This window comes from Ahaetulla prasina, chromosome 14, assembly GCF_028640845.1.
Source record: "Ahaetulla prasina isolate Xishuangbanna chromosome 14, ASM2864084v1, whole genome shotgun sequence".
NCBI lineage: Eukaryota > Metazoa > Chordata > Lepidosauria > Squamata > Colubridae > Ahaetulla > Ahaetulla prasina.
In genome coordinates this window covers 3,491,392-3,506,703 of record NC_080552.1, presented here as the reverse complement: position 1 = coordinate 3,506,703, position 15,312 = coordinate 3,491,392, and the positions used below count along the sequence as shown (strand labels likewise).

Sequence of the window (15,312 nt, the reverse complement as noted above, 5' to 3'; positions counted from 1 at the left end):
TTTATCTTTCCCCTCCACAAACCCCATTCCCTCCTAACACTGAAGGTGTTACCTAGCTGGGTCATGAAACATCTGCCAGAAAACAGCCAAGGCCCAGAGAGCACCAAGGACTCCTCCCATTAAATACTGTATGTCAGGGGTGTCAAACTCGATTTCATTGAGGGCTGTCAGGTTTGTGTTTTGACCTTGAGGTGGGGGGCAGGATAGATGTGCTCAGCTCAAGTTAGGGGCGACTGTGGTGGCCCAAGCTTCCTGCAACCTTCTGCCAGTGAAAACGGAGCTCAGGAGGGCCGTCCATGACTGGCAATTGGACCCTGTCCATTTTTGCAGACAGAAACCAACTCCTATGGCAGCAACAGCCTGCAATTGCTTGGCTCTTGGCCACTAAAGAAAGTGACCTTCCCAGCACTTTGCTTCTGTCATGGACAAGACTTCACTCAGGAGGGGCTCTGGTCAAAATCCTGCCAAGAGGAACAGAGCTGCTGCTCAGCATCTTCATTCGTTTCTATTGTCCTCCTTGGCTGCGTCAAAGTGGGTCAAAGCTGCAGGCCTTTCTATTTTCACTGAAATAGTTGAAGTACAGCTGCAGCACTTGAGTCTCCAAAGCTGGTTAGCTCTAAGAGGTTCTTTCATTTAAAAAATGAAGACGTCGTAGAGCAGGGGTCTCCAACCTTGGCAACTTTAAGCCTGGTGGACTTCAACTCCCAGTTTTGCTGGCTGGGGAATTCTGGGAGTTGAAGTCCTCCAGGCTTAAAGTTGCCAAGGTTGGAGACCCCTGCCCTAGAGAACATTGTAAGGTGGCCCTCCTTTCCCAAGGGGGGGAGGAAGAACACTCAAGGGCCTCTGGTGGCTCAGACTGCTAAGACAGTCTGTTATTAACAGCAGCTGTTTGCAAGTACTGCAGGTTCTAGTCCCACCAGGCCCAAGGTTGACTCAGCCTTCCATCCTTTATAAGTTAGGTAAAATGAGGAGCCAGATTGTTGGGGGCAATAAGTTGACTTTGTATATAATATAAAAATGGATGAAGACTATTGCTAACATAGTGTAAGCCGCCCTGAGTCTTCGGAGAAGGGCGGGATATAAATGCAAAAAAAAAAAAAAAAAGCAATTGGCCAAAGCACTGCTGCAGAATCATGCTGGCGGCAGGTGGCATTTGGATCTCTTCTTGGTGATGTTTCTTTAGGCCCATTCCATAGCCAGGTAACGTTGGACAGGTAATGTTCACCTGACTGATACTTTGGAAGGCCACCAAATCTTTTTATCAGCCCCTTCTGTACATAAGAGCACCTTCCTTTTTAACATGGAATATATGGCACAAATGCTTCATGGGATTCCGGGAGAAAACCACCCTCTCATATCATGGAAAGGACTCCAAACCCAGGATGGATGGTGACAAGGAGGCACATTGCAACTGCTTTCCTTCTCGCTTCCCCGTGTTGAGGAATGGAGCTGCTAAAGGCCACTACAATAAAGTTTGTTCATCTCTCACTGTGTAGAAGTTATGCCACATTTTTATCCGTTTCCTTTATTAACACTGGAGCTATAAAACTACCACATAAAGATTCAATGAACTTTTTTTATTTATCATCCAAAAGTAACAGAACAGGGCTGTAATGAATCCCTCCAGCTGATATTTTAAACAGATACCAGCCTTTTTACTTTTCTCGACAGGCAATTAAAAAAAGTGTGAAATTTTTCACAGTACAGTCAACTCCACCCAAACTAAGGTAACGGTGGATAAAAATAAAATGCCCCCCAAATTAAAAGAAAACTTACCCACCCTCCTCCTCCTCCCATATTACATCGTCACAACTCACAAATCTGTACAAAATGTTCACTTTTATAAAGCTCTGATGTAAAAATCAAATCAAGCAGCAATTCAGTAAGTGCAGCACGGGGCCTGTTGTAGCTCTATTTACAAGGCTCTGGTAACTTTACATGAGGACAAAATGCCATCGCGGTGGCTGAGTCCGTCCTGCCCCCTAGACCGGGACAGGTTTTGCTTTGGGGTTCTCCTTCTCCTTCTCTTTGCTCTTCTTCGACTTCTTCTTCTTGTGTTTATGTTTTTGGCTCTTCTCGGCTTCTGACTCGGTGCCAGGGTGTTTCTTATGCTTCTTGTGTTTCTTGTGTTTCTTGTGCTTCTTCTTGTCCTTCTTCTTCCTCTTCTTTTTGCTGTCCTGACTGTCCGCAGAGCTGGCGCTGCTGCTGCGGCTCCGGCCTTGGCTTCCCGAGGGGCTGGCACTGGGGCTGCTGGGGCTCTGGCTCCGGCTGGGCTGCGGGGCCAGGGCAGTGGGGGCTGCAGCCTCTTTTGGCTTCTCCTTCCCGTCTCTGGGTTTTTTCCCTGGGGAGCCGTCCTGCTTTGTTGAACCGTTGGTGTCACTGTCGCTTTCGTTGTAGTCTGGGACAAAAGCCGCCTCGTCCGTTTCCCGCGTCGGGTCCGAAGAGAGCCGGGACGTGTGGCTTGGCTGAGGCTTTGGCTTGGCATTCTTGTCGTTCTGGGGAGCTCCTTGCTCCTTGGCTTCTGGGGATCCCCGTCTGAATGCAGACTTGCTTCCAGATGCCCCCCTCTCTTTACTGCTCCAGGCCTCCGAGGATGGCCGCTGCTTCTCTCTCTCCTTGCCCGAGCCCTTCTCTTGGGCCTTGGACTGTTCTGCTGGACGCCTGGAGTCGTAGGCGTTCTTGGGGTCGTTCTGCCTGCGGTCCCTGGATGGGCTGTAACTGCTCCGCTTGGAGTCCCAGCTTTCCTTCTTGGGCTGCTCCGCTCGCTCCTCCCTGGTCTTGCTCTTGGATGCGGAGGGGGCTGGTTCCCGGGTGCGTGAAGGCGACGCTTTCTTTCGCGTGAGCCCACTTCGTTCCTCTCTTCGCTTGGAGCTGGAGTGGTCTCTGCCGCTGTCCCCGTCTGACTTCTTTTCTCGGCTAGGAGTAAAGTCCTTAGTGCCGGATCCATGGGCAGAGTCATGTTTGTCTGAAGATCTGCTGTCCCTGGAAGAGTGAGAAGACCCACTCTTGGCATTTCCTTGCTCTGACCCGCGTTCGGAACGGTCCTTCTCTGGCTGAGCTCCACTCCTTCTTTTCTCAGAAGGGTCTCGGTCAGAGGCAGCATGGTCCCTGTCTTTGGCCTTCCCCTTCTCATTTGATGCCGCTGTTTTGGAGGTTTTGGGATCAGGCTGCAAAGTTTCACGGCCAGGTTCTTTTGTGGCTCTTAGATTTCTCTCCACGGGTTCCGGGTCCTTCTCGTTTTGTTTGACAGGATTGGGCAGCTTTGTGTTGACGGTCTTTATGACACTGGCCGGCTTCCCAATGGCAGAAGGGACTTGTGCAGACTTAACATTCTCTTCTTCCTCCTCAGAGTCAAAATCATCCTTATCCCACTTGGACTGAGGAACCTGGATCATGATGATGACATCTTCAGCAGGGGCAGTAATGTCATTGTTGTATTCTTCCATAGTCTTGATGACAGTCCGCTTGGTGTCGACTTTATCTTCCAGCTTTTTCACTGGACTGCCTCCAGCAGAGCTTGTACTGAGGAGGCAAAAACGAAGATTTGTTATGGGGGATATCAAAATGTGCAATTTCAATTCCTAATTTTGCAGTGGCAATATGAGTTTCCCTGTCTCGCCAAAAAGACATCTGCCTAATGGCCTAACGTAAGGAAAGGTCCTGGTAACTACCACAGATGCTTTAATATTTTTTTTATAGAATAAACTTATTCTATAAAATGGCCTGATTTCATCTTCAACTGTTTTAATTCTAGAGAAGCAGAATGTGACTTGGTAAACTAACCTTAAAAATCTGACAGTTCTGAGAAAAAACTGTCAAAATTCCAGGCAACCATTCCTTGCCTCCAGGGCAAGTTTGGTCATCTAATACGATTCACATTATTATTATCGTTGTTATTGTTGTTGTTGTTTATCAGGAATACAAGGGAAAGAAACCTCCAGACCCAAAAACAAAAAACAAAACCCCAGAGAGTAATGAAGGAAAAAGCCAGTGTCATCTCTGGACTACATGGGTCGGGAGGAAACGACAACTAACTGGTATCAGAATTAAGAGGGTTTTCGAGAGAAGGGATTCAGCCCCATCAGAAGAATTCAGAACTATGAAGAAAAGGATCTGAAGGAGCTTAATGGAAGGGCTGGGGACAGGTTTAACAAGTCATGGGCAGGAACCACCACTAACTTCCTCGCAAACCACAGTACCTGGTGTAATCGACCAGCGTGGAACCCGATCCATCAGCTGCCGCCACTTTTCTCCTCAGCTTCCCCTTGGCCTTCTCTTGCTTCGCTTTGCTCGCCGCTGCCGACTCAGGCTTCTCGGCTGAGCCTTCTTTCACTGGAGGGACATTGTCAGCACTGGCAATCTTTTTGCCCGTTTCTCGGTTCAGCTTAATCTTCTTTGCAGGAACAACTGGTAAAACAGCTTTGTCCTTCTCAGGGGTCCTCTCTGTTTTCTCTGCTTCTGGGTCATTTTTCCCCTTTGGCAATGGCTTTGATTCTGCGACTTCTGGCTTAGAAGCTTTTAGCAATGTGGTCTCGGGCTCCTTCTCAACTTTATCCTCCATTTTTCTCTTCCTCTTTTCAGGTTTGGCATCTACTGGTTTGGTTTTGTCGCCGGGTTTCTTGGATTTTTCCTCCTTGCTGGACGGCTTCTCTTGCTTGGTTTCCTTGGGATGTTCCTTCTTGGCCTTCTCATCCTTGGTGGACTTAGTATCCGGATGCTCTTTTGCGCCTCGGGGGTGGACTTTACGGGGAGTGCTTGGAGGCTTCTCGTCCTTCTGGGAGGAAGGCTTGGGGCCATCAGCCTTTGGCAATTCTTCCTTCACCTTTTTGGCAGGAGGTTCAACCCGTGGGGATCTTTCACGGTCAGCCTCCGCCTTCTCTTGAGGTGCTGCTTTAGCCGGTTTGACTTGCACCTCCTTCTTTGTAGTGGCAGCCCCTTCAGAGGTTTTCTGCTTCGTCTTTTCCACTCTTCCCTTCGGCTTCTCTTTCCTCTCCTTGTCAGAGATGGGCTTAAAGGCAACTGAATCCGCTTCCATCGGCTCGTCCCGGACAGGAGTAGCATCATCCCTGCTTGTGGGCACAAAAAGGGAGTCAGGCCTGCCCTCTTCGCCAGAAGCAGGCTTCCGCGAGCCCTCCAACAAGTCATTGCTAGGAAAACCGTCACCTTCTTCTCCCCTCCGTCTTTTCCGGTGCTTCTTGTGTCTATTCCCTTTTGTATCTCCTGAAGGATTATCCATTTCTTTGTCCTTCAGTTTTGACATGTCTTTCATATTGTGGCCTTCTCTTCCTGGCAGCTTTTCAGAGTAGCCGCCGCCTAGATTTCGGTTCCGATGCCCGAGCCCTCCAGGATAATCATCTCTACGACCCCGAATGTAAGGGGAATTCTCTCTCCTTGGTCCAGGAGGGCCAAATCGTTCTGGGGAGAAGTTCTCTCTGTTAAGCAAAGGTCTGGGTTGAGCTCCAGCTGGGAAGCCCTTAAAGTATTTTTCATACCATTCTCTGTAGGTCTCCCCCCAATCGCGGTATCTCTCCTTCTCAAAGGGGTCTCTCATATCCACGGATCTCCCATAATATGCTTTCATGTCATAAACTGGGATTTCTCGGTAGCGACCAAAATACTCCCGTTCCCCTTCTCCCTGAGGAACGGGCCTCTTATTCGGGGACTGGCTTCTGTACGCTGGAGATCTTGAGCGAGAATGATACCTTCTGTAGGGGGGTGACCTAGACCTTGATCGATGATATCCATGTGATCTTGACCTGGAGCGGTAATTACGGCTCTTGCCTTTGCCCCTCCGGCTGTAAGGGGGCGACCTCGAGTAGGAGCGAGAATGGGAGCGGCTGAAGGACCGAGAGTACGAGCGAGAGCGGGATGAGCCAGATCTTGACTTGGAGTAAGTGTAGGAACTTCTTGAGTAGGAAGATGCACTATATGGCGATTTGGACCTGGAACACAACGAAAAGAAATTTTTAATTGTAGCTTCTGGATCTCTGTAAAAATTACCTTGCATCGCAGAGACAAGATGATTCTGCAGTATTTTTTAAAAACACTGACATTAGCTATATACAATTCAAAAACAGGTTAATACTACTTTGAGCCGACCCATAAGTCTTTTCCAGTTTTTAGAAAGGATTCTGAAATTTTCAGAAAAGAGTTCACCAAATGTCTACTCCGGCAGTTCTCTAGACTGTGGCTGGATATCAGTTAGATAATTAACAAATGTTTTGTCTAGCAATCTTGCAAAGGGTCCAAAATTGTTTGAGAGGACACCTGTGCGTATGTACAAACTAGATTCCTAATCTCTGTGCAGAACTGCTATGAATATTCTAGTGCTGTGTTGCCTGTAAGGCTGGGCTCTCAAGCCGCCTCACTGCACGCCTGGAAGGCGGACAACCGCTGCTTCGGTTCCTCAGAACCAGGCTAGAGAAATGGCCAAAAATGTCTGACAGGCCCCAGGACAATTTGGGTGAATGCCACTCAAATGAGCTGGACTTCTCAAGAAATGATACTGCTAGTTGCTTTAAGAGGGGGGGAAAAACAATAAATTGTTTTAAATTTGGCATGGGTTATAACTTCTCAGATTACTTTTAATAGAGACCAGGCTAGAATTTGACTGCAAATAACAATTTCTGTCCCTGAGAAAATTAGCCATTACTAATTGGTGTTTTTCTGCTATAATTAATACAGAATGAAGGGGGATTAGGGGCCTCCAAAGGCTGTACTGGAAAGAGACCTGCTTGGGGGAGAATGCAGGAGCAGCCCTTGAGGATTCCTAGCAGAGGAGACAGCCCTATGTCTATGAAGGGGACAAGTGGGGCTGGGCTAAATGCAACTCCTGGGCAATGGTGAGGAGAGTCCAGGATGCTGGCAGAGAATGCAGTAGCAGCAGCAGCAGCCATGATTTAGCCCTGGCCACAGGCAGCAGCAAGCAGAGGCCCACCAGGGGTGCATCCTTGTTCTTGGGATAAGAAGGGCATGCAACATCTTTTGCTTGCTTCCTGCCTCTTTTTCCAAGGTAGCTATTCCCTGAGAAATGGCTGAGGAGCACGTGGAGACCAGAGTGGTACTGGCCTTTCCTTGTCTGTCCAGCTGTCAGGGCGAGGAAGACGGTAAAGGTTACAGTGCAGGTAAATGGAGATGCCTGTTTTCACCACCATCATGAACTGCTCCTCATTACCAGCAGAGACGACCGGCCTAAGCATCCTGCTCAGTGCAGGAAGAGGAACCCAGCCACTTTTTGGTCTATCCAGTGGGGGGTGGGGGGTGGAGCCTCACTTCCCCAGCCTGGGGTAGAGAGCTATTGATATTGTGGTGAGATGGGTGGTAAAAATGATATAAAGGGTAGCCCGAGTGCCTGGTCTACATGTGACCCTGGAAAAGCAAGTGTTAAAGATGGCCAGGCTGAAGGATGGGCACTGTAGCCTCCTGAGCACCTCAGACTGGGCAGGGCAGAAATGCTCAGACTGTTTTGGCCTTTGCTTTTAGCAGGACATTTGAGGCACGCCATGGATGCCTTAAGTCCTGCAAAGACTGAAAGCATTCATTACACTTTCATGTTCACAAGGAAATGGGACTACAACATCCAAAATGGCTGCCTTAAGCCTCTGTAGGTCTCAGTGCTCCCTTCATTCAGGTTCTTCTGACCCTGCCCACCAAGTAAAAAAAGTTTGCCCCACCAGAAGCTAACCCAGTCAGGAGACCAGCTGAAAAGGGCTGCCCATCCGTCTTCTGGATGCAAAGCAGGTGCTCCTCCCATGGCAGGTGAGGGGAGGGCACCTGGAAGCAGCAGCAGCAGCAGCAGACGGAATCCCTGGAATTGACTCTTGCCAAGAATAATTTCTCTGCCAACTCTGTGACCGTTGTACAAGAAAATGTAACATTCGGGGATTGAGATGGGATGAAGAGGATATAATTGTGATTTTTAAAAATCAGAATGTTGATTAATATTATACATATTATATGGTTTATTATAAACTATTTCCATAGGTTACTTAGGTATTGTTTTATATTTAAGTTAAGTGGCATAAAAGCAGCTGCACTAAATAAACAAATTTTGATAGACACGTTTAAAAAATTACCGGGAATAAGAACGCCTGCGTTCCTTCTGAATTTTTTTATATTCCATCAGTTCTTTAGCAAAATCATTTGTAAACTCATCAAGCTTTGACTTTTTCTTTTCCCTGTTAAAATAAGAAAAACATTGTGCTGCAATGCAATTCTGTACTGATAAAGCAGGCACTAAGAGTACTAACTCAAACAAGGACTGCATGCCACATATTACTAAAATGCGAATCATCGTTTTCTTTTTTGAAAGACGTTTCATAGTATTTTATTAGAGTTACAAGTTTCTGGGTTTTAGATCTGAAGGCTGGTAGTGAAAAACCAACATCTGAAATCTCACGTTATATGTCATGTTTGCTCGCAGCACACGCATTTTGAGCACAGCTGCAGCCAAACCATCTACTGAAACAGAAGAATGAAATATAACGGAACTTCATCCAGCGCCAAATACTTACTCCTCTTTAAGTCTCCGTTGCTCTCTGTAAAACTCCTCCCTAGATAAAGGAGGTGCTTGGGTCGTTGGGATGGTATTTGAGTGAGCCGTTGGTACTGGTGTTGGTACCCATGGTGTTGATATGTTTGCTGGAGCCGGGGGGTATCCCGGAGGGGGGACAGTGTACCCAGCTGGTGGAGGCTGACCAGGTGGAAATTGAGGAGGAAACTGTGGTGGAGGTACCCCCGGTGGAAGAGGAAGTGCGTGGGGAGGAGGAGGATACAGGGGAGGTGGAGGCACGGGCACAAAGACTGGTGTTGAGGCTGGCAGTGTTGGGGCCTGAGTCCTTTGTGTACGATCACTATGCGGGCGTCCTCGGTTTGAACTTCTAAAGAAACCCAAAAACATGTTGTCACTGAGTGTCACACTTGTCTTTTGTTCGCAAGAGAGGAGGAACGTGAAACGGAGAGAGCATTCTTCTGCAGTCACGGCCTATGCTGTCTTACAGCTCAACCATAGACTAACCTGTTCTGCTGCCCTCCCTCCGTAGCTCTCTAGACTTAGATAGAGTCCTCCCCACAACACAGTCCTTGTCTGTCTGTACTAGGGGTAGTCAACCTTTTTATACCTACCGCCCACTTTCGTATCTCTGGTAGTAGTAAAATTTTCTAACCGCCCATCGGTTCCACAGTAATGGTGATTTATAAAGTAGGGAAGTAACTTTATAAAATTTATAATTTGATAATTTGACAAAACCCTTACCGCCCACCATGAAAGCTGGAATGCCCACTAGTGGGCGGTAGGGACCAGGTTGACTACCACTGGTCTATACTCATCAACACTAGCACATTGTTGGCTAAATTCTGCTTCTTACCCATTTCCCACAGTTGTGGTTATGTAGTTGCTGCACTCTGCACCTCAACTCCCTTTCCAGAACCACGTTTGAGTTTTTCAAGGCTAACTAAACTAGAATTAACAGTTAGAGGTTTCAGTTTTCTGGCTTTGCCTATGGCTGACAATATAGCATTTTGCCTCCAAAAATGCTAAATTCTAATATTGATATGATTGAGATATTTTTCTAATCTTATACCCAACTGCACACTATGAACAAATGTGTTACATTTCCTTGCTCATTTTAGTCCAGAGAAAGATTTAAAGTGTTGCTTATTACCTAACATTGGTGCCCTTTTAGTAGCAACTGATGCTTCCTATGCATATACAAACAGCTATTTAATGATTATGTTCTACACTTGCTGCCTAAGAACACACACACACACGCACGCGCACACACGTGTGCACACACAAAGATATATATTTTGAAAGGATACTTACGGCTCCCAGCCTGACCTATTGGCTGCAGAGCGGACAGGATTTGCTCTCATTGGCTGACCTGTGTGGAGAAGAAGTTGTTTTCAATACGGATGGCAGATACTCCACATGCATATGACAAGAACGATCAAACCTGTGCAAACTTACCCATGGTGGGTATTGAATGCCCATGAGAACTTAGCTGCCCAGACAAGGCTGGCTGTCCAAGCACAGGAACCTGACGGCCCTTTGGGAAGGAAACGGAAGGGGATTAATTGCTGCTGCTGCTGCTGTAAAATACACCAGCCAGTTCCATTCAGAAACAAAGCTTACCTTCTCTTCCAATACTGTATTCATTGATAAAGAGGAAGAAGGCTTTGTGTGATCGAAGGTCAACACAACAGCAGCAGCTGATCCAAGACCATCACCCTCCCTGGAGGGAAACAAACGATTTCCAGGTTATTTGTTGCTAAAATTGGGAAGCAGGAACGTTATCTTCATTATTACAAGCACTTAAGAGGAAAAACGGGAAATATATTTAATGAGCACATAAATAAATTACTAGGAAGGCATCTAACAACAGAGGTGAAGCTATAACATCTATATAATTATACATTTCTATGGTCTATGCACCACAGACAAAGAGCTGGAAAAGTGACAGATACAGTAAATAAAAATTAAGAGATTGAAATGTTTTCTATACCAAGGAAAAGGTTTAAAGATAAACAGATAGGAAAATTCTACTGGAGGTGCTCTGTGCTATCATTAACTTACCATCTTCCAGTAGCTTTTAATTTAGTAGGTCATGTACAGGTCTTATAATATCACAGAGCCCTAAACCTCATCCTGTCTTGAAATACTGAGTTACTTTTCACCCATTAGGAAGAGTAGAAAGCAGCTATATTGGACATGTCACAAGATAAACTCAACTATCATTTTACTAAGTCCAATTTTTAAGAAAAGGTGATAAAATGCTGTACAATCAGGCCAGAAATGCACTAACAAGGGAGATCAGAGCAGCGAAAAGAAGCTACTCTGAAAAGCTAAAGAATCAGTTTTCAGCAAATGAACCAGCAAACATGTGGAAAACTCTTAAAAATATCACCGGCTATGGCAAACCTCCTTCCCAGGCTGAAGGTAATCAACAACTGGCAGATGACCTGAATGAGTTTTACTGCAGGTTTGAAAGGAAACTACAGCCACCTATCTCCACAACCCCCATCTCAGACACACCAACAACAGCCAAGCCTCCTACAACTGACCCCATTTCATTGGGTTCACAACCCCTAGTGATCACAGAAAAGGAAGTGCAGGACCTATTTCACAGACAAAAGCCAGGAAAAGCTCCAGGCCCAGACAAGATAACTCCTTCTTGCTTAAAAGTCTGTGCTGACCAATTGGCCCCCATCTTCACCCATATTTTCAATAAATCACTAGAGATGTGTTATGTTCCTTCTTGCTTCAAACGCTCTACCATCATCCCAGTGCCGAAGAAGCCCACCATCAAGGAACTGAATGACTACAGACCAGTTGCTCTAACATCTGTAGTCATGAAAATCTTTGAAAGGCTAGTGCTTTCCTACTTGAAAACCATCACGGATCTGCTGTTAGACCCCTTGCAATTTGCATACTGAGCAAACAGATCAAGAGATGATGCTGTTAATATGGCTCTGCACTACATCCTACAGCATCTTGTGTCTCCAAAGACCTATGCAAGGGTCCTTTTTGTAGACTTTAGTTCAGCATTCAATACCATCATTCCAGACATTCTTCTAACTAAGCTAAACCAGCTACAGGTACCGTAACAGACTTGTAAGTGGATCACAAGCTTCCTAACAAACAGGAAGCAGCAGATGAAGCTAAGCAAGATCACATCAAATACCTGTACAATTAGCACAGGGGCCCCCCAAGGCTGTGTGCTCTCCCCACTTCTCTTCTCTCTGTATACCAATGACTGCATCTCCAATGATCCATCTGTTAAGCTACTGAAGTTCGCAGATGACACAACAGTGATTGGTCTCATTCGAGACAATAATGAATTCGCATATAGACGCGAGGTCGAACGACTAGCCTTGTGGTGCAACCAAAACAATCTGGAACTGAACACACTCAAAACCGTAGAAATGGTGGTAGACTTTAGGAGAAACCCTTCCATACTTCCACCCCTCACAATACTAGACAACACAGTATCAACAGTAGAAACCTTCAAATTTCTGGGTTCTATCATATCGCAAGATCTCAAATGGACAGCTAACATCAAAAACATCATTAAAAAAGGACAACAAAGAATGTTCTTTCTGCGCCAACTCAGTAAGCTCAAACTGCCCAAGGAGCTGCTGATCCAGTTCTACAGAGGAATTATTGAGTCTGTCATTTGCACCTCTATAACTGTCTGGTTCGGTTCTGCAACCCAACAAGAAAAACACAGACTTCAGAGGATAATTAGAACTGCAGAAAAAATAATTGCTACCAACCTGCCTTCCATTGAGGACCTGTATACTGCACGAATCAAGAAGAGGGCCGTGAAAATATTTACAGACCCCTCGCATCCTGGACATAAACTGTTTCAACTCCTACCCTCAAAACGACGCTATAGAGCACTGCACACCAGAACAACTAGACACAAGAACAGTTTTTTCCCGAAGGCCATCACTCTGCTAAACAAATAATTCCCTCAACACTGTCAGACTATTTACTGAATCTGCACTACTATTAATCGTTTCATAGTTCCCATCACCAATCTCTTTCCACTTATGACTGTATGACTATAACTTGTTGCTGGCAATCCTTATGATTTATATTGATATACTGACCATCAATTGTGTTGTAAATGTTGTTATCTTGATGAACGTATCTTTTCTTTTATGTACACTGAGAGCATATGCACCAAGACAAATTCCTTGTGTGTCCAATCACACTTGGCCAATAAAAAAAAAAATTCTATTCTATTCTAAGATACACGAACCAATAAATTACCACAAGAGCTGGCTAACAACATATTAATTAAAATGTGGTTGGCTAGTATAACTTGAAAACCTAGCAACTGATCAAGTTAGTTTATAACATCTTTTTCCATGTCATTCTTGGTCATTTTTAAAGCCACTTTTAAATCAGTCTTGACCTAGTAATATAAAGCTTGTTCCTCTTCTTTAACATCTCTAAACAAAGTCTACCTAGAGAGGCAGACACTCTTAAAATTAACTTCTGAGTTCATTGTTCAAAAATATATTTCAATGTGTCCAATGTTAAAATATTTTACTTCATTCTGTAATTGTAACTTGAGCTTGAGTGTTCTTTTCCTTTAACTATAATCTTTAGTTTCCTCTAGTATTCAATATTTTAAAGTCTTATACTTTTTTATAGATTTCAAAACAAAAGCTTTTTTGTACAGGAAGGATTCTTTAAAATCAATTCCCAAATGTTTTTTTAAATTTATCTGGACCCTTAGTCCATTTGTAAGTTTCTAAAATTATATTAACCATCTCTGTTTGCCTGGGTTTTTCCTATAAAATGCTTCTTGTGATGAGACCTATAAAGGCATTTTCAGGTACACTTTTGAGTTTATATCTATTTCAAATTCTCAACCTGGCACTTCTAATATAATGATTTTTAAGATCTACATTATCCGTAATTTTATCATGCCACAGAAAACCAAACCAAACCTCAGGTCTGACCCTTCTAATTCTATAATTCTCTTATTTCTCAGGGTGTCCACTCTTTCATCCAAACCAAGCAGCAGGTTGCAAAATACAATTTCCAATCAGTCAGTCCCAAGCATCCTCATTCCTTTGTGTCTTGGAAGATTTTATATTTAATCCTTGGCTTTGCCACATGATACAAAGCTAAAGGTTTCTGCCATTACTTAAATAGTGCATTAGTTATCAAAATAGATATAGTTTGAAATAAAAACATCATTCTAAGAAACACATTTTTTATTACAGAAATTCTCCCCAATGGCAAGTGTAATTTTTCCCATCTCCAACATGTCCTTCTTAATTTTAATCCCTTGTTTTAATTGTTGTGAAAAAACAAAGTTTATAAATATGGTTTAATTTATGCAACTGTCAAAATATATAGAGGACTCTCAAAACAAAAACTGTTCAACTAGTTCCTATGGCTCAGAATGTTTCAACCTTACATATGTGTGGGGATTGTGATTTTTAAAATTCTAGTCAGCTTGCTGGCTTAGAATTCTGGATTGATAATCAAAATTTATTTGGAAGAGCTCATGGATCAAATCAGTTTCAATGACCATCAATTTAATGGTAACTAGTTTACCAAAATTTTAAGAATCTTCTGAATGTAGCCTGAAAAAAGTATTTTACTTACACGCAACACTGATTCAAGAATTAAGTACAGCTTAAATTCATATTACGTCTTAAGAAAGAGCAGGATGCAAATATAGGAACTGAATCCAATTCCTGGAGGTTGCATAATTTAGTTTCCTCCAACATTCTTTGCAATTCAAAAACACAATCATTCATGGAAGCATTTGTGCAATATTATTCTAAGAAGAGTGAATGGGAACAGGTTCAAAGTTGAAGACAGACTACTTTCTTGATCAAGGATTTAACAATCCTACCCGATTTGAAATCTCACAGTGGCAGAAATGTTAAAATACTTTGTATGCTCTGTGGGGATCATGAGTCCAATGAAGATTCTCACACTGGATGAAAGATCACAAAAGAAAGACCCTGAAGGATGCAGGAGGACGTGTGATATCAGGCATGCTGGAGATAAACACAGGAAGGAATGCCACCTCCCCGCTCTTGTTGACTTACCGGAAAGGTCCTTCAGGCTTATCAGCATGAATTGCCAGAGACATTGCTGTAGGCACATCACTGACTGAGGTGGAGGCAGACTGGTTCATGGCCAACGTGCTTGTTGCAAGGGGAGCTTGGCCAGGAATCAAAGATAAGGGGGGAGATGCAGTGGCATGAATCGAAGCAGAAGTAACTGGGAGGATAAGAGGATCCTGTTGCCTGGAGCCTGTTGGCCTCGGCACAGAAGGCACATTCCGCTGAACCGCTGGTCTTGGTGGGGGGGGCTGCTTGCGGAGCCTTTTAGTGTAGCCTGTTTCATTTTTGAAGTTATTTACAGCCTAAAGAGAGAAAAACAAGCGAGGAGTTAAAACTGTCTGAAATAACATCATGGCTATCTTTCACCAGGATCATTTGCTGGTTATCAGAGACAAGGGCTGCACCTGCCTTGCCTATGTCACTTGGTTACTTATTAAATGAGTCTTCTGGGTTCACACGACATCTTATACTGTCCAACCAGACTGAATTTGCACAACAGGCTAAGCAAAAGACTGTCCACCAAGATTAATCCTAACCAGGAGTAATGTGTGATCCAAATAAATTACATATCTACCTATCCACTCTAAACAGAGTAACCAGCAGAATAGGTTTCCCACCTTTGTACAGAAGCTTAAGATTCATTTGGTCTTGTTATAGCAGGAAGAGAAACACCTGGATAATTCTGTCAAATCACAGACTAATCAACCAGATTAA

The 15,312-nt window shown here is 44.3% G+C and overlaps 1 protein-coding gene across 4 annotated transcripts in view; it reads right to left on the bottom strand.

The window, feature by feature from the left end:
* Positions 1-1,576: 1,576 nt before the first annotated feature.
* The window catches only part of RBBP6 (RB binding protein 6, ubiquitin ligase), a 30,760-nt gene continuing 17,024 nt past the window's right edge, over positions 1,577-15,312 (bottom strand). For 2 of the 4 annotated variants that reach the window (XM_058156891.1, XM_058156894.1), the window contains 8 exons: positions 14,581-14,900; positions 10,133-10,232; positions 9,968-10,046; positions 9,824-9,881; positions 8,514-8,879; positions 8,076-8,177; positions 4,200-5,942; positions 1,577-3,522 (listed from right to left, as the gene is read on the bottom strand). In XM_058156891.1, the coding sequence (XP_058012874.1) occupies positions 1,983-3,522; positions 4,200-5,942; positions 8,076-8,177; positions 8,514-8,879; positions 9,824-9,881; positions 9,968-10,046; positions 10,133-10,232; positions 14,581-14,900 (4,308 nt within the window). In that variant the 3' untranslated portion in view covers positions 1,577-1,982. The remainder of the gene's footprint in view (positions 3,523-4,199; positions 5,943-8,075; positions 8,178-8,513; positions 8,880-9,823; positions 9,882-9,967; positions 10,047-10,132; positions 10,233-14,580; positions 14,901-15,312) is intronic. The other 2 variants (XM_058156892.1, XM_058156893.1) reach the window with 2 other exon arrangements.